Source organism: Photinus pyralis, unplaced genomic scaffold, assembly GCF_008802855.1.
Source record: "Photinus pyralis isolate 1611_PpyrPB1 unplaced genomic scaffold, Ppyr1.3 Ppyr1.4_LG5, whole genome shotgun sequence".
NCBI lineage: Eukaryota > Metazoa > Arthropoda > Insecta > Coleoptera > Lampyridae > Photinus > Photinus pyralis.
The window spans coordinates 17046459-17065635 of NW_022170596.1; the positions used below are offsets into that span (position 1 = coordinate 17046459).

The window sequence follows — 19177 nt, forward strand, 5'->3', positions numbered from 1 at the left end:
ATCCTTTAGCGGCACGGCACTATACGATACGGTGCGGAACGGGGAGAATAAAAGTACAGTTCATCACAATAATTGCGCTACCAATATAATGATGGATGCGCGTTAATTAAATTTAGGTAAAAAATTCGGGGAATGTCCCCCGATCGCGGTTTTCGGTAAACGCTATTGGCGATGTTGTCGATTAGTTGGATTAATTAAGATCGACGTCTCCGATAAAAATGATAACACAGTTTAATGGTGTAACGTTGGTCGAACTGTCGGAAAATTCATATCGCGAACAGGTGTTTTGGAATGAAATGAGGTAGCATTCGAGAGAGGGGACCAAACAGCAGTCGTTCTCACGTATTCCGGTAGCTCTGGCGCGTTTCGCTAGAAATCCTCAGTCAGTACTTAGTCTGATTCGGCGGCATCTACTTCCAAAACAATTCAATCCTAAATGAACCGGTAGCTTTTCACTCATAACCATAAAAAATGCAAACATGTGAAATTGTAAACAGTCAGTGCAGGACCCGGGGAGTGCAGTGTTGGATTTAAACCAAATTTTCAGCATGCCTCACCAATACGGCCTCCCGGGAATCGCTCACGCACAGTCGCCTCCGACACCACCCCCTCAACATGGGGCAATGTATTCCAGATTCACCGGTGCGGTCGTACCGGGCGGCTACCGAGGCGAAGGCCGGAAACTTACACGGGAAGCGATGGAACGTTACCTCAGGGAAAGATCCGACATGGTCGTAGTCATTCTGCACGCCAAGGTAGCCCAAAAGTCCTACGGCAATGAGAAACGATTCTTCTGCCCACCACCCTGTATATACCTATTCGGAGACGGCTGGCGGCTGAGACAGGAACAGATGCTACGCGAGGGCGAATCCGAGCAGGCGGCACAGCTCTGCGCCTTCATCGGCATCGGCAATTCCGACCAAGACATGCAACAGCTCGACTTAAACAACGGCAAGCAGTATTGTGCAGCGAAAACCCTATACATCTCCGACTCGGATAAACGTAAGCACTTCATGTTGTCGGTGAAAATGTTTTACGGCTCCGGACACGATATCGGCGTATTCCATAGTAAACGTATAAAAGTTATTTCGAAACCTTCTAAGAAAAAACAGTCATTAAAAAACGCTGATCTGTGTATAGCCAGTGGCACGAAAGTTGCACTGTTTAATCGATTAAGATCACAGACAGTGTCGACCAGATATTTGCACGTCGAAAACGGACATTTCCATGCCAGTTCTACGCAATGGGGCGCTTTCACAATTCACTTATTGGACGATAACGAGTCGGAAAGTGAAGAGTTTCAGGTTCGAGACGGATACATTCATTATGGGGCCACTGTCAAATTGGTTTGCTCCGTTACCGGAATGGCGTTACCACGATTAATTATTCGAAAGGTACGTTTGCTGGAGGGTTGTGAATTTTTATTGTTTTGAGAACCACTCTACTGGCACTGATAAAACGCTCTCACTAATTTTTAAACGAGCTTTTTATGCAAAATCCGAGGCAAAATCTGACTATGAAAAGGTTTTTATGCTTTGAAGGGCGAAGGGTCCAATCTGAGAGTTGCTTAATGACATTAGTGGATCATTCGACCATGAGAATAGTTACCATATAAGACCACAATGCATGGCTAATTATCCTGGTAGGAAGCCATACTTTTGCATATTTATATAATTCTCCAAGTTACCATATTCCGTTGCAATCTTGTTTGCAATACAGTTTAATAAGGTACCTAGTACCCTCAGTAATAACAATGAAATGAGTATAACAAGGACAGCAATAGATAATATCTGTCGTCCATACATGCCAATTGCCTTTTGTGAGTACTCTCCTCTGACACTACATTCTCACCGCCAAGTATGCCCCCTAGGTGGTTATATGTTAATGAAAACCGCATTACGATATCTCTCTCTGTTTCTCAGTTATCAAGTTCAAAAGAATAATAGATTACAATTGTTTACAGGGTGTCTGAAACATATTTTGTTTTCTGTTGGGGGGGGGGGGGGGGGGGGCTAACTTTAGGGACTCGATGTCTCAGATAAATTTTAAATAAAAATTGAGTCTGACCAGTGAGTGGAGGTAAGGCCTGAATAATAACGTCATCAAATAAATTTTTCCCAAAAACATACCAAAATTGTTTGTTGTTTCAGAACAATTTGTTTTAGTTAAAAAATTACAAAGGTCCTAAAAATGCCTTAAAAATTACTACTTCGGCAATAATAAAAATGTTGCGTAGTTGTTCACAATTCGTACCAATGAATTTTCCAGGTAGGTAGGGCCTTATTTGCAAACAGGGTTGCCAGATTCCGTATGGCCGTCTGCCGGAGACATAGGCTGCATGAGAGACATAAATCTACATTGCGAACACCCTGGTATAAGTAAACAAATAAAACAAACTATACATTCTTGCAATATAAGTAATATAAGGGTAAATCGAGGGGTAAATACAGTGCACTTAATTTAATAAATGAAACATAAACATCGAGGTAAACATCAACATCGCTGTTTATACACAAATAGTCAAAACAAGAAAGTTAAACATATTTTTCTGATTTTCTTGCAAGTGTTAGTAGTTTTTTGTTTTTTAATACAAAATCATAGAAATCCTATTTGTGATTTTGTCATATTTAAAAATTAAGGTGTTATTAGGTGCTTAAAAAGGAATCGTTTGATCTACTTTGAAAAGTATTAAATTGAAATTTATTGTTCTGCTGGAGTTATAGTCGCGCCTGCTGGGGGCCGGAGAGCACAATGTAAAACCTGAGACTTCGGCTGAATGCCTGACATCTGGCAACCCTGTTTGCAAACAAGAAGAAAGATTTCACCCTAAGGCGCATTTTCCATGTACAGATTAGTACTTTCCGAGAGGCTATATGCACATAAGGAAGACACAAGCATGTTTGTGGTTAAAGCGTCGTTAATATCTCAATCTCATTACCTCTTCATAAACAGGAAAAGTTGACGCTGCGCAGGTACGTATTTGAGTTTAATCACGGGCGCTACGTTTGCTTTGGTTAGAAGCTTCTTTAGTTAAAATTTCAAAAAAAAAATCTTGGTATTATCGAGCCCGCACATGCGCGGGTTCGATTTTCACTAGTTATATGCGCTACGTTTGCTTTTATTAAAACGAGTTACTGTTTTAAATGAAAGATGGCATTTTGCAATCTGCGCATGCGCACATCTGATTTTTAATTCCCCTGATGTTTGCCTTTACTAGAAACATCTATAGTAAGCATTTCAAAAACATACCCCTAGTAGTACGAAAGTTGCGCAGTCAGAGAATGCGCACATTTGATGTTTGTCTTTACTGATAGCTGCTCTGGCTAAAATTGTAAAAAAAAACGCTCGAAAATACCTCTAACTAAGAAAGTTATCATTGTGCACATGTGATTTTACTCTCTACTTCTTGTTTATCTCTATTAGAAGTATCTGTAGTTAAAACTTGAGTTAAAATGTCAAAAAATATCTAAGAAAATTGACTTAAGTAGTAGCCTGCGTATGCGCATATTTGGATTTTACTATTGTGTAATGTTTGCTTTTAAAAAACGCACCTGTGGTAAACATTAAAAAAGATTATTCCGTAAATATTGTAGTCTGCGCATGCGCATATATATACAATATGTTTGTCTCGAGGTTTGTCTATACTAGAAGCGTCTATGGCGAAAATTTCAGTAAAATATTTCCATAAATACGAAATATTAAAAATCATGATCAGTATCAAAGCGTTTGGCGACTTATGTTGATATGAACTTCGAGAACTTTCAATGATAAAATAAGCCAAAGAATTAGCACTTTCTGTATTTACGTCACGTTTATGTGCCCCATTTTCGATACTGTAGGATATCTCCGTAATTGTTGTGCTAGCAATCATATAGGCGCGATGCGAGGCGCGATGTGCTCTTGATGGGTCAAAATGGTAAAATCAAAATTGTACAATATTCGCTCGCTATAGAGATATGGGGGACAATCTAAAATTGTTCAGAATGACCCTATAAGTATTTTTTTTAATTAAAAGAGATTCAGAAAAATGTTTATTACAAATGTTTCTTTATACTTAATGATTGTTGACCTGCCGTTTTCCAAATCAGGTCAGGTAAAAAAGTTATCGGGCCTAACCTCATTTTTTTAATAAACCATTCTGTATATTTAATCGCAAAAGATACCATATTAAATTTTTTCTTGAAAAATACCAGCGATAGTATTAAAAAAGATTCAAGTTATTCAAAAAATTCAACAAGATTAAAAAAGGTTCAAATATGTAATTCGAAAAATACAAGAAAGTTGAAAAATGATTTTGAATTTTTAATATTTTTATTATTTTTTCGAGAATTTTTTTAAATCAATATTGAAATTTTTAGCGTCATATTTTTGAAATTTACACTAATTTTTGCAAAAAAAAAACAGTACCTAAGGTTTTTTGCAAACAAACACTTGTAAGTAGATAAATTAGTAAGAAGCTAAAACTAATGACAAGCTAGTTTGGATCTGGGGAGACAGGTATAGAGTCTTGGCTAGAGTATGTACCTCGGTATGTGCTGAAGAATCACAGCACAGCAGTAGTGAAGTGATCTCTCTGCAAATTTTTGTGTTAACTTCTTACTAACATAGAAGTTCCACATTTTTGGATACTGCAGAGGTCTTTCTGTGTATACTTGTCCCATTCTTATTGGTTAACACCGAGGTTAACACTATGTAGTATTTAATTAAATGGTTATTATTTTTCGCATGGAATTTTAAGTTCAAGATTCTAATAATGAGCAAATTACTAAAAGTTATTGTTCTTAAAAATTGTACTTTAAACAGTGAAATAATAACCTTATTATATACATAATAATACCAAAAGTAATAATTTTGATGTTATTGTTTAATTGTTTTAAGTGTTTTAATAACAACGTGGTGCCTTTTGTCTCTAAAACTGTGTAATGTCATCGCCTCACTTTTATTGTACTATTTGAATGTAGTCTAACCTGCAAACGTTATAGAAGTTACGAGATTTGCAAAAACGATATTCTCCGGTTGTTTCAAACACAGTACCTCCGCACATTGGATTCAGTGGACCTAACTAATCTGCCTGTCTACGATAAAATGTTGCTCCTAGACCATCCATCCACTTTGTATTTTTTGCTAGCTTTATTATGTCCCCTATCACGCAATGTACAAAAGTTTTTATAATTATTTTCATTTAAAGAGGAGAGAATGGATTTGCTCATATATTGTAGGCCATACATCCTCAATTTTCAGTGTATCCTCTCAGATATTCGGAGTCTGGGCCTATTATTCCTTGTTGAACTTTAATGTATTTTATCTACAGGATGTTTTCATGCGGTCCTCCACATTTGACAACATTCAAAGTACTATAGCCTAATCTACTAAAGCAAATGTCTTTTTTGAAATATCAACGAGATCCTATTACTTGCATAATATTTTTTTAAGTAATTGAAATTTGTTCTCTTAAAATGCCCACTGTACAAGAGTAAATGAATCCCAATAAAAGTGCATTAAAAAGTTGCTCTTCAGTTTATCTAACTTAATACAAGATGGAAGAAAATTGCTTTATTCTGTTTTTCTGTTTCAGATCGCATTTCTAAACATAATTTAAAACACATTGTGTAAATAATTCCCAGAATTGTCGTTTCAGCGGGGTTTCTTTAATTTAAACAATAAAATTAACAAACAATTTCCTACATATGTTGGTATAAGATCAGAATAACTATTCCGTGAGAAATAATTTATAAAAGTTTTTTTCAACTGACATATAAAATCTGGCGTAAAGTAACATGTGGGAATAATAACGAAACTTTATAACTACTTCAAAAGCTACGTTTTTCCGTAAAGTGTGAGTGCTAAGGTCATTTTTTTTGTATTTTCTTTTATTTATAATCGGTGGTTTGCACAACATTTTTTTGATGTCGTGGGGTTTTTATAAATTTATACAATTAATTTATTTCAAAAGATTCCTAGTACGCCCATTTTGCCGTGGATTTTTTTCGAATCTTGCTGTTGAAATATTATTTTCTTTCATTTTGCTGTTACACTTTCCTTCAATTGGTTTCCATTGCATTTTATATTAATCCTATCGTTCTGACTATTTGTTCACAATATTTTTTTTACTTTTTCTGGTGGATATTTTGCGCTTATTAAGGAATTGAATTGAATTGAAAAACAATGGTGGCATAAGTATATACAGGGTCTCGTACAGGGTATAACAATTAGGTAGGTATTTAAAAATATTGGGTGGTCTTTGAGACCAAAACAAACATTTTTTTCCAAATAAACCGAGGGTGCAAAATGTTTTACCTTCAAAAGCGTTTCTGAAAGCACTGTAACTGTTGTGGCCATTGAGATATCAAACACATAAAGAAGCCATCCAGAAACGTGACGTGTTTTTACTTTTTGTTTATTCCAAAATTATGGTTTCTTCTTTAGTTTTTTTTTCAACCACCAGACTGATTGAAGGATAAATCTAGCGACGGATCCTGGATTTTTTTCCTGCATTTAAAATGTTGTACTCCTAACGAACTCCAGGCGAGTATTTGGGAATGAAAAATAACGATTCTAAAATTAGTTTTTGAAAGTTTGGAAGAAAATTCCAACTTGAATTCTTCTCTGAGCAACAAAATGGCCAGAATTTCATGAAATTTGCTTCAGTTTGGTTCCCTCCATCACCTAAATTGTTTTGCCCATCGTCATCATGACATTCTCTATAAGCTCTTCATGCGGCGTAGGTCCATGGCTTGGTAAGTGTTCGGGGCTTCTAGTTCTTGTCTATACATTTTCCCCAGTTCTGTTTTGGTTTTCTTCTTTTTGTACCTCTTTCTGTATTTCCTTATCTTTTTACTATTCTTTCTTGAGGGTCCTAATCTGTTATTATCTTCTTTATTGTATTTTCTTGATATACTTGTTCGTTTTTCTGCTTCTTCCGTCTCTAGTCCTCCCCTCGTTTTGATTTTCCATACTCTGGGTGCAAAAAACTAATAGGAATTTTCTGTTTTTTTCTTCTGTGCTTGTATCTCGGCTTGTGTTCAAGTAATTTTAAACCAATTTTTGATTCATCTTTTGTTTTTGCTTGCCTTTTCATAGTCTCCCTCGTCCTTATGCTATTACTTTCCTTAATTCCTATTAAATTTTTTTTCTTTTATATTTTGATCTTCTTCTAATTCGGAAATTAATTTGATGTCGCTGTTTTTCATGTCATTTTCAATATTCTTAATTGTATTTTGCAAATTGTCGTTTCTTGTTTTTTTTTGTTTTTTTCCTGTTGTTTACGAGGTTGTTTAGTTCTTCACTTATTCCTTATTATTTCTTCTGCATTCTTTTTCAATTTCTATTAATGCTTGAATGCGTGGGCAGTCTATATGATTGTTAATTAACTTATAAAGAAAAATTAAGCTAGCATTCTTTTTTGACCAAGATGTGTCAAAATCGTTATTTGTGTCCCAAGTTCGGCGGGACAAATGTTTATTTGTTGATAGTTTTGCAAGTAGTTTCGTGTACATATTTGTCTGTTTGCCTAAATTGTGGAAAATGCGCTTTAGTAGGCTACCTACATTTCACATTTCTTTATAAAGTGCACGTGCTTCCCTTCTACATTCTGGGTTACGATAGGAGGGTGGGCTAGGTCCCCGCGTACCTAGGATCAAATTCGGGCCCTGACTAGAGCCGTTCGACCCCTCAACGTCGACTTGCACGGCACAAATACGAGGGTGTTGTCTTTAGTTTGGATTCTCACTTGGGGCTGTCATACGCTGGGTCAAGCCTGGTGTTACACGGCCCGTTGATCACTGAACCACAAGGCCCAATACTTAGAGGGGTATATTTCCCTTACAAAAATTTGTGTCTTTGAATAAATCCCACAGTCATTCTTTTGTTCTTCTTTTTTACTTCATTAATTTAAATTCGTTGCCACTTTTCCCCTAATCTATTAATCATTCTTGGTACCAAACACAAGGCTGTTCTCTGTGACTCGTTGGTTCTGTCACGATTTAACTATTGCGATGTTTTGTATGGTCCATGTTTGTTAGCTAAAGACCGTGACAGAATTCAGCGAGTACAGAACTCGTGCTTACGTTTCGTGTTCGGTATCAGGAAATATGACAGAATTTCGCACACCTTATCTCGACTTGGTTGGTTGAATATGTTGGAAAGTAGGCGACTGCATGCTTCGTCACTTTTTAGAAAAGTTTTAACTCATAAGATACCACCGTACCTGTACGATAAAATCACCTTCCGGACCGATGTGCATCATTTAAATCTGAGGCACAGGGGTTTAGCTTCCATCCCTATACACAATTTAGCAATGTTTCAACGCTCTTTTTTATTTAACATCTGCAAATTCTGTAATAATTCGGTGTACAGACAGTTATTGCCCCTGTCCGAAGATGCCTTTAAACGGAAAATTAAAAAATTATTAATCAAGAGCGAAATTTAACATAATTTAACATAATTTTATTATTGTTTTGTTTTTTTGTTTTTGTTTTTCTTTCCTTTGTTGGTAGGTAGTTACTTAGTAGATTTGTGCTTGTTTTCAATCAAAATTGAACTGCTAATTGTTTTATTTCGTAGAATCTATGTGTATAAATATATTCTTTATGTGTCTAGGGGTACAGGGGGAAGAACAGGTAACCTACTGGTTTATCTGACCCTGAACCTATTGGTTATGGTGTAGGAACCATTTTTTTTTCCTAATCAATAAAATCCATTATTATTATTATTATTATTCATTTCTTGATTTTCTGCTTTTCAACTGCTTTATTGCGAAAAATCCGACATGACCTTAATAAAAAATTCGCAACTTCTTTATTTGTTGAGATATCGACGTGAGGTCTTTTTTTCTTAGACAGAGGAAGGATTGGAGCGTCTAGTGTAAAATTAGGGCCATCTGACACTATGGGAAAAACCCTACCGTAAAGTTGAGGTTACTATGTTCTCAGGACGCCAGTATTGTTGATAGAGGCGTTGAAATGAAAAGACCTGCACTTTATTCGCCGAATTTGAAAGTTGTGTTACCGTCAAAGGTGCTAACACTAATTTCAAAATTAACTTACACTCCCAATTTTTTTTTAATAAAGGACAATTTAATAAAGCGCTCTTACCTACACCGCAGATGTCTGTTATCCCAAATTGAATTAAAGCTATTATTTTGCACCGACCAGCGAGTGCCCAATTATAATTTAAGTTTCCTTTGCTTAAAGGTGGATAAGCAGCAAGCGTTGCTGGAAGCGGACGATCCTGTTTCTCAGCTACACAAATGCGCTTTCTTCATGAAGGACACGGAACGTATGTACTTGTGCCTCTCCCAAGAACGAATCATTCAATTCCAAGCGACCCCATGTCCCAAGGAACCGAACAAGGAGATGATCAACGACGGTGCGTGTTGGACCATCATTTCCACCGACAAGGCGGAGTACCAATTTTACGAAGGTATGGGTCCGGTGCGAAACCCGGTAACCCCCGTGCCGTTAGTTCACAGCCTCCACTTAAACGGAGGGGGCGACGTTGCCATGTTAGAGTTAACCGGTGATAATTTCTCGCCGTCTCTGCAAGTCTGGTTCGGGGACGTCGAGGCGGAGACGATGTACAGATGTCAGGAGTCGATGCTGTGCGTTGTGCCCGATATTTCGCAATTTCGCGGCGAGTGGTTGTGGGTTCGGCAACCCACGCAGGTACCCGTTTCGTTAGTGAGGAATGACGGAATTATATACGCTACGGGATTGACGTTTACATATACGCCCGAGCCGGGTCCTAGGCCTCATTGTCCGCCGGCGGATGAGATTATGCATCGACCAGGTCGTGGTAATGCGGCGCCTACTGCTGCTGTCACCATGACTCAGTCCGATACGTCTGTTTGGAATCAAGCAGGCATGCACTAATTTTAATAGAGTAACATACTATACAAGAAAAACTTGCCGTATTGACATCTTCGTCACATTAAATGTGAGTGCTTTTAATTCTATCTTTGTTTTTGTCAAAATGAATCGTGTGATAATGAATAAGGAGTAATTTATCTAAAGAATGAAGATAGCACACTGAAATAAAGTGGTTTTTCTTGTATTGTATGTGATTTTACTTATTTTGGTAGTTCCAAAAAGAAGTCCGCTCAAGTAGGAATGACTACTGGGATTATCTCGCTAAATCGTATCACTACCAAAGTATTTACTGATCTGGCAATTAAGCTAACAGCCCGAAAATAAGCGAAAGCCTGCTTCGTTTTATTTCCGATCGTTGTAATTGAATCTGCTCAAAAGTTTTAGAATGTAATCGTCTTTTTAATTGTAATTTCTTGTAATTTTCGAATATATTCGCAGCGGTATTATTTTTGTAAAATTTTTAGTAACTCAAAAGGAACAATGATCTTTTAGTAGTGAGATTTTTGCAAGTGCAATTTAAAAGTATTTTTATCTAAAATTTGCCCTATAGGAATTACAAGTCAATTTCTGCATTTACATTGCTAGTATGTGTATTAATTGTTCAACAAATTTTTCGAATGTATTATAAGTTCTTCACTTGTGCCCTTTAGTCATGGTATTTTTAACTGAGACCAAAGTTGAACGCTAGAAGGTTTTGTGTTAGTTGTGTGTGTCCTCCAGTTGTTTGTATAAATCAAAATGTGGATATGTTAGAAGCGTGCTTGTAGAGTATGCTGTATGCACAACGAAAAGTTCTATATTTAGAAGACTTGTATATAATTAATTTAAGTATATAAAGATATATATGACATATCTGTACATGACACATTTTGTAGAAATATAAAGAATTCCTTATACATTCTCTCTGTATTTTTGTTTTCAGAAAAAAAGAGTTGCAAAAGACAAAGATTAAGTGGCAGTGATTAGAGAATAAAAAATGAGGAAGTGGATTTTCACATTCATTCCAAATGTTCTCACAGTCTTCTCATTAAATTTGCGTTATAACATGATTACTTATACTATATTGTGGGAATTCTGGAACACAATACAATTATATGTAATAATTAGGACTTCTACTGTATATTAATCAGAACACTTTTTCTCAAGAGTTAATATGCAGTAAAAGCGTTAAGCGTAATTGAATGTAACGTGGGAAAAGGAACTAACTAAATTATTTCGTAATTACTGGTACCAAATACCTATGACAGTTTGCAACTCAGTTGTTTTTCACCTTTGAATCTTATCGATAGACTTTGTGATGGTGAAGCTGAGCTGCTGCGCAATTCGGCAAGGTTTTATCGGATTAAAAACAATTCATTATTTAAAATTTAATTGAAACATGGGAAATAATATACGTGTACTTATCATCACAAATGAATGAGCTATTTTCCCAGGCTATTATATTCATATTAATTACGGCTTTATTTTTCTTAAAATTATGCATCATTAAAGCTCTTACATCCTAATGTATGACTTTAAATACCTATATTTTTCTAATGGAAGTGGTGACGTGAGTATCTGAAACAAGTCTTATTGGAGGGAATTGTCATCAGAACTCATAAGAAGCTGCAAGGCCAATAAGTTTTTATTTGTAAGATTTTTAGGTAGGTTTGTAGACTTGGGACTCGTATGCAATAAAATGTCTACCTAGAAAGTCGCAGCATGGCAGTATATCAATACATATTCCCCATCCACATTCAAAGAGCATCACTACACATCGAAAGTGCTAACAAATAACAACATACAATCCTTACTATTCGTTTCTCAATAATTTAATACGCCCCGATTTTGGAGAGCGATACCCATGCAAAACATGCTTAAATTCACTAGATTTTTTCTGAATTTTAGAGGCAAGACTATGGTCCAAGTTTTATTTTTTGGTAATTCTTCTTCTGTTGGATCTTGATCATGCTGTAAATGCTTCAGACATTCCTTTGGGCGATCAAAACAAAGAACAAATTAGAGATTCCCCTTCTGAGGTCCATTCACTTACCTAGTAGCGATACCAAATAGAGCTTAGGAAAAATTTGACCTTTCGCTGGCTCCCAGATTATAATTAAGGTCAGTCACGCACTAGACAGCCAAGCTGCGGTATTAACCAATCCCACACATTAATGCTCATACACTAGGCGGGCTCAAATGAGTAATCGTGTGTGGGATTGGCTGCCGCTAGTGCATGTCTGGCCTTAGCGATTAGCAATTTTCATATAATTTAAATTTAGATTGAAGAATTCTGAGAAAAAATATCAGAATAAAACCTTTTCGAAACTTTCAGGAACAAAACTCGCTAAAACGCTCTGTCAAAAATAAGCAGCGCAGGTGGAAGAAGTGGCTGCATTAGTAAGCGACGCCATAACAGCGTCATCGTGATGACTCTGTAAACTGCGGACCTTTCGAGGAACAAAGAGAACACCTTGGTGGAACTTAGACCTTGAAAAGTTTGAATGGAGGTAATTCACAGGCTCTTTAATAGGGCGATGCGAACTAAGCCGCCAGCGAACTTGGAACACCTCAAGATAGCTCAGCGCAGGTAGGTATAAGGATCATATTCGAAGGTCTAAGCGAGAATCATGTGGGGGATCTTCTGTGGCACCAGCGAGGGTCTTCCTGAAGTTCAAAAACTTTGGAAGATCCTTTTCAAAGATCCAGTGCAAGCAGGGCACTGAGGCTTTCATGCGGCAGATATACGTGTACCGTGGATGAGGCTCTCACACTTTCCAGGCTCTGGGGACTACGTAACCTCGAACCCACCGAAGGGAGCTCTCCATGACAGTGTAACGCTGATCGACTGAAAAGTAACTGCCCTGGCTGCTCTTACATTTGTTGCACCTATTTAGAGTGAGTCTCCCTGAATTTAGGGTAGATCCCCGAAAGCTAGAGAAAGGTAAGAGTTGTGTACCCACCTAAGCCAGGTCGTGCCAATGGTGAAGGATTACAGATCCATCAGCTGATCGTAGTTTCTTCTGAAACATCAGTGGAGAAGCTGATGGTGGACGCATACGTCAGGAATGGGATACTGGTCCTTAGACCACGACATACATTCCAACATGTAGGTAGTATCTCCAGTATCCTGTGCAGGCTAGAGTAGGGTAAGATGGATCCGCGCCATGCTCGAAAGCAGGGGCGCATTATATCCCCAATCGGGACGGCCGAGATGAGCTCCTTGGTTACTAGAGGATGTCTCCGCTGTTTATTTTGGCAATTATGTAGTCACTATATTTAAATGCAACGGAATATAGGTATATCTTTTAATTAATTGTCCGTAATTTCCATATATTAAACAATAGCAATAAACAGAACTGCGCCGTTGCCGTATAATTAAACAATTAATTGAGAAGGGTATTATTTCTTTAACAAACAGTCGGAGATTTATCTTATAATGCTAAGATTTGTCTACTCAATCCTTTATTAGGTACTATTTTAAGGAAGGAAAATCTTTTTGTAACTTAAATTTTCACTTATTTATTTACAAACCATTTAAGGGCCACCTCTTTCATGCTCAGTTATAATTCGTGGTAATCATGCAGATAAATATCGCAAGTAACAGTTAATGTTCGATCATTTGTAGCCCCAGAAACTCACTAATGGTTATAGCTTAATGATTTGATAAATCGGGATTCGGGCATTTTCCAACTCATGTTGGAAGGCGCTATTGTGGCAATTTTCTCCGCTCGTCCAAGGCCTGACCTACTCCTACAGTTAAGATTGTTAGTTCGTCCCTTTTGCATTACGTAGCTTATATAGTCTGCCACCCCATAACCAAGAAAAATCTTTAGGATTAATGCGCGCGTGCGCAATGTCAACATTCTTAATTAAATATATTATTTTGAAATTTTAACCACAAATGCTTCTAGTAAAATCCAGTAGGTCGCATCTTTTAAACATCAGTTGTGCGCATGCGTAAACAGCGCAACGCTAAGTTTATGCTTAACTTATTTTCGATTGTACACATAAATAGACCTTTATATGCGACCTTTTGGGAAGAACTGATTAATACATGGAAAATAGGCTAAAGGTATTCGCCCGAAGGAGGCGAAAACCTTTTTTTAAATTATACAACAGATGATTATACCATTCAAAAGTTTAAATAGGCTTAAAAGTTAAAATTCCAATATTACAAGTCATCCACAGTTTGTATGGATCTTTGATCCCGTATGTTCTAAGAAACCGAAAATGACGCATTGTTATTTCAGTCGCTACTCATTTGATATGACAAGTAGGTACACAAAAAATAGAGAAACACAAAGAGGAGATTCTTTCAAAAACCTTTAATCATTTTTACTTCTATACCTGTACATTTTTTACAATATAAAAAAAATCTATGTGTATGTGTGATGTTTCTCCTTAGTAAATTTTTTAAATACAGAAATGACTAGAATTTCCTCTAGCTCTTCAAGTGAATCGACTAAAATTCTACTCATTTTGTATACCTAATTACATTCCTTAGAAAAGAGAAAAGGAATTAAATTACTTACTGAAAATAATCTCATGAATTTATTTAAATAACAATTATAAAAATATATCGCTAGAAAATGGACGGATTCCTTAACCCTATAAGTACAATATATCATGTTTTCGTTTAAATTATTTATAGTAGATATAATTAATTTACAATTGAACAACGTAACGGGATCTATTTTATCCTCATACTTCTTTGTTTATTCATGTTTGTGAGCATAAGCGAGATGTAGGACGTTAACAAGTCGTCCATTTTGTATCCTAATGATGTTTCACAAAGCAACTTCGAGCCTCTGACTAAGTTGCCTATTGTCATATGGAAGTATGTGTTGCCGGAAGACCAATTGGATATTCTTGTGAATGGATGGGTCACCAGTATTTCCTACAAAATAAAAATTATTCGATTTATTGCAGATTCGCTCACTTTTCACTACAACTCATTTGAAATTTTGAGGGTGTGGCCTTTTTCAGGCTAGCGCAGGAAAAGTGTTCCCGATCCCTTTGATTCTTTCCGTGCACTGAACAATTAAAAATGTCCAATATATGGCTTTAAAGTAGACATTTAAAAAAATCTATATGGTATATCTCCCTCCTCCCATAAGAAATACATTGCGCTTATGGAGATTTACATTGAGCTAGAACTGTCCTTTATTTAACTATAGGTACTGAAATAGACTAATTAAACAAATCACTTTTGAAATGAAAACGCATCTGTAGCTGTTATAAAATAAGAATTTCTTTTTTATGTAATCGATTTCGAGATGTATTATAATAAAAAATATCTCAGAACCAAATAGATTGAAGGGGAACATACGACAATACACTCTCTTTAGATAAATTTTATTGGGTAACTTCCTAGGCTGAAATTGTCTATGGCTCAATGCTGAAAAACACAGATGCTCAGAAAGCAGCATGGAGGAGAGAGGGAGAGGAGGCAACTACACACACAAAGAGCTTTGAAATTGGAAAAAAATGGCGAGAGAATGAAATTTGCAAATTTAACAAAAAACCTCGCTCATACGATTTACTAGAGGAAGAATCCCATGGCGGATAAAAACAACTTTTAGAGCTCTATCTTTCTTGTGAACAAAATCAAGTAGGTGAAGTCTAACGCAGAAGTAGGATTGCCATAAGTATGATAATTACAAGGAGGACAGGTTTTCCAACCGCAAATCTCTCTTTATGTGAAGGGTTAAGTTTATTTAATACAAGTAATATTTTTTTTTCCGTTAAATTAGTTTTTAGTTTTAGCTTAGAACATGACATTTAATTTCAATCTCCTTTATATTTATGAAGGCGGTCTGAGTTTAAAATAAAGGGATATTATTATTATTATTAAATTATTTGAAAAATTCACTTTTTAATCTATAAATTCATAGGGTTTATTACTGTAATGGCTGGTGGACATATTTGGCAATTTCAAAAACTCTCCCCAGGCAGAATTGTATCCAGTAAAATCCACACTTGTCCGGGGAAATCCGGACGTATGGCAATCCTACGGCATAAGAAAATGAAAATATCAGTTGAGTCATGACAGTGAATAACCACCACCCACAGCGCCCCATTAATTTCCACGGTGAATGACGCATGGTGGATCTGGCGAGGGTGACCTGGGGGGTGAAATCGGTTTCAGCATATATAAATCACCCAGATTGCACACCACCAGTCCTCCTGCAATGGAGACTGGATGTTATTGTCATCTACCTATAGCGTGATCGCACTTCCAGATGCAGTATGACGCTTATGGACGTACAGTACCTATCAGAGCTCGGTCGAGAGTTCTAAAAAACCGCTCGAGCGCCCTAATTTTCTCAAAAATGCTCGCGAGCATCGAGTTGTTTTGCAAAGCGAAACTGTTTGCAAGTTCCGAGCACCTCGGGGAAAACTGCTCGGGAGCGGAAAAAACGCTCGCGCTTAATCCTTCAGCGCTTGAGGGCGGTTAAAAGCGCTCATGAGCAAAAAAACCGCGAGCGAGCGAAAAAAGCACTCGCGGGCGAAAAAAGCACTCGCGGGCGAAAAAAGCACTCGCGAGCGAAAAGATGGGAGAGAGAGGAGTTTAGTCCATAAGACCCCACAAGTGCATCTGGATATATACCTAAACGATGGAGGGAGATAAAAATTGTCTTTATCCTCAAACCTGGCAAAAGTAATGTCTTTTCTTCTTCAGACACTTGAAAGACTGCGATAGATACACAAGGAATACGGTGCTAACACGGTTTCCGCTGCAACTAAATCAACACCCCTTTCCAGGAATACAAAAGAAAGTTGTATAATGCTTGAAAAATAACAGTTATGAAGAGCGAAGAAGGGAACCCCCAAAAGAGAAACATTGGAAGGACCTAAAGAGAATCATTTGTCACAACTGTTGAAAGTCAGGGCATCTGTGAACAGACTGTTGGTTTAACAAGAAACACGCGCCTGAAGTGGGACATGATAAAGAGGAAGATGAGCCTACAGCATTTTTAATTGTCGCAGTAATGGACGTTAATTCAGTTGATCACATCACGTGGTATATAGACTCGCCCACTATGATATGGTATGCAATGAAATTTATTTTTCTCAAATTAATAAATTAGACAAACTAAATAAATATAAGGAAAGTAAGTACACCGTGTAAATCAATAACAAAACTGTCTCCGCCATATGTCAAATCAGTTGCAAACCAAATAGGTTTTATCTTCCAATTGTCTTTTCTTCTTTTCACAATCATGTTTTTGCAATTGAAATCTTTTTTCTTATGACTAAGTTGTTTTACATTGCAACTTCTATACAGACTTTTTTGCTCAATCGTAAGTTTCTTTTACAAATCCAGCTACCTATTTATTAAAATTGTTTTTTTTTATATCTTAAACACATTTATTTGTTTAAATTATTCTTTTTCCCACTAATCTCTACCACCTATACCTACCACAAGAGGCTTACCTTTGTCTGTGGATGTATTAAGCTAACGCCATGTTTATTAATTGCGATTAGTAACATTTCAGGATAGTTTGGATCGGTTGTCTGTTTAACTTCGAAAAAGGCAGATCCGAATGTCGGCCATCTGTACACAACCTTCAGGAAAGTGATCTTTGCGTCCTCAGGACTCATCCCACCATCCTGGTTGTAGGCAGCGACAATTTGCCTCTTCCAGTCGTTGGCGTTCTGAAGTTTAACTAGATCTGCCGGTATTAACTCGCGTAGTATTTGCCTAAAAGAAACTTGTAGTACCTAGAGAACAATACCACATGCACGGACACTTACGGAATAGCCTGAAGTTCCTGCTTGCTTTCGCCGAACCGTACCCTGTATATTAACGCTGCCAGCTTACACGCCTCCTCCTTAGAACACTTGTGGTATCCGCGAATTAGTTTAGGAAGCTCTTGGTGAAAGTGAAATATAAAGTCTGCGTTACGATCTTTGCCTGGTACCGTGTTCGTCCACAATTTTTTCATGAAGAACACCTGGTATGAAAATTGTGGCGTTATTCCCTCACGCGTCGGTCTCGCTTTCCTAATCCAGTCGGTTAAATGCCGCACGAAGTCAAAGAAAAAATCACCTTCAGGTACAGAAATGACTTTATCCGCTATTTTTACAAATAAACTAAAACCTTCGCTCGACCTTAAACTAAGCCTTTGACTAATATTTTGACAGAAATCTTTGGCTCGTGTGCTCGAGTCTACTTCGAAAGCTTCATCCGTGTCATCGGGGAAATAAACCTTATGAAATATTTGCGTGGTCTTGTGCTGAATAGCCTCCACTTCGACTTGGTGAGGAGGATATTTTCGCTGACCGTTACGGAGGGTTTTCTGTAACCTTTGGAGAGAATCTTGGGAAATGGGATGCCTTCGGGTGCGAAGAAATAAGGTCAGCTCTTTCAGTAAGCTTTGCGAACATGTAAAAAGCCCGGTCGCTAACCACATCAACTCCCATCCGCGTTCCTCCGACAAACGGTTTCGATTATCAGTCAGCTGTTTCATGATTTGGCAATAAATTTCGTCGCGCAATATTTCGTGTTTTAACGGACCGTCGAATATGTGATCGGTATATTCGTTTCCTAAACGTGGCCGTTTGCTGGGCAAATCGCCCATGTACTTCAAAATCGCGCTGAAAGCAAAACAGGCTTCGTCGGCGAGTTCCTCCTTCGCCAACAATTTTTTTAGTAGGGGTTGTTTTATAGGATCCCTCGTGTGCCGCCATAAATCGTCAGGATTTCGCCTACCTGAAGTTAACGTTAATGCTTTCGACATGGTACGCTTTGCGGGTGATCTAAAATGATCCATGGCATATTCGATTAAGGTGTGGGGCCTATCGCTTGAATCCGTTCCGTTAACCGCGTACTGTTGACTTAATTTTCGTCCATGTTCTGCTCCTATAAAAATGAAATAAGAATTAGAAACAGTTAAAGAACTAGGAAAAGTGTACAACCTGAGAAAGGGAAAAACAGTGCCGATCTCATACTAAAACTTCTTTAAATAGGAATTAATTTAAGGCGCAACAACATGAATGAAATTAAATAAAGTTTCTATGATGCAAATTGCAAAGTGATAGTTTAGGATTGCTCCAGGTATTTAACATTTTAGATGGAGGTCATTGCATGAATTATAAATGCAGACGTGGTACAAGGTAATGCATGATTTGATACGCCTTCAAAAACAATGGATTCTGTGTGCAGTGCTAATAAAAAAACCAAACTCGTTTCATATAAATGTAGAGAAATCCAAATTTCGTTTATTCTTTTCCTTAAAATTTTAAATAGATAACAATTAACACCTGATCAAGAAAGTTTATTTGTTAAAATTTATTCCTCATATAACACACCACATTGAAGATGC

General features: G+C 37.1%; 2 protein-coding genes across 2 annotated transcripts in view; one reads left to right on the forward strand and one right to left on the reverse strand.

The window, feature by feature from the left end:
- The first annotated feature begins 26 nt into the window (after positions 1-26).
- On the forward strand, positions 27-10762 carry LOC116171909 (suppressor of hairless protein). The gene is made up of 2 exons (XM_031488944.1): positions 27-1394; positions 9192-10762. Exons 1-2 carry the CDS (start codon positions 549-551, stop codon positions 9867-9869), a joined length of 1524 nt encoding a protein of 507 aa, XP_031344804.1. The 5' UTR covers positions 27-548; the 3' UTR covers positions 9870-10762.
- Positions 10763-14168: 3406 nt separating this feature from the next.
- The window catches only part of LOC116170318 (myosin-VIIa), a 31288-nt gene continuing 26279 nt past the window's right edge, over positions 14169-19177 (reverse strand). Inside the window, exons 9-11 of the mRNA XM_031486620.1 lie at positions 17607-18714; positions 17286-17553; positions 14169-14745 (exon numbers count right to left, since the gene is read on the reverse strand). Of these exons, the coding sequence (XP_031342480.1) occupies positions 14539-14745; positions 17286-17553; positions 17607-18714 (1583 nt within the window). The 3' untranslated portion in view covers positions 14169-14538. The remainder of the gene's footprint in view (positions 14746-17285; positions 17554-17606; positions 18715-19177) is intronic.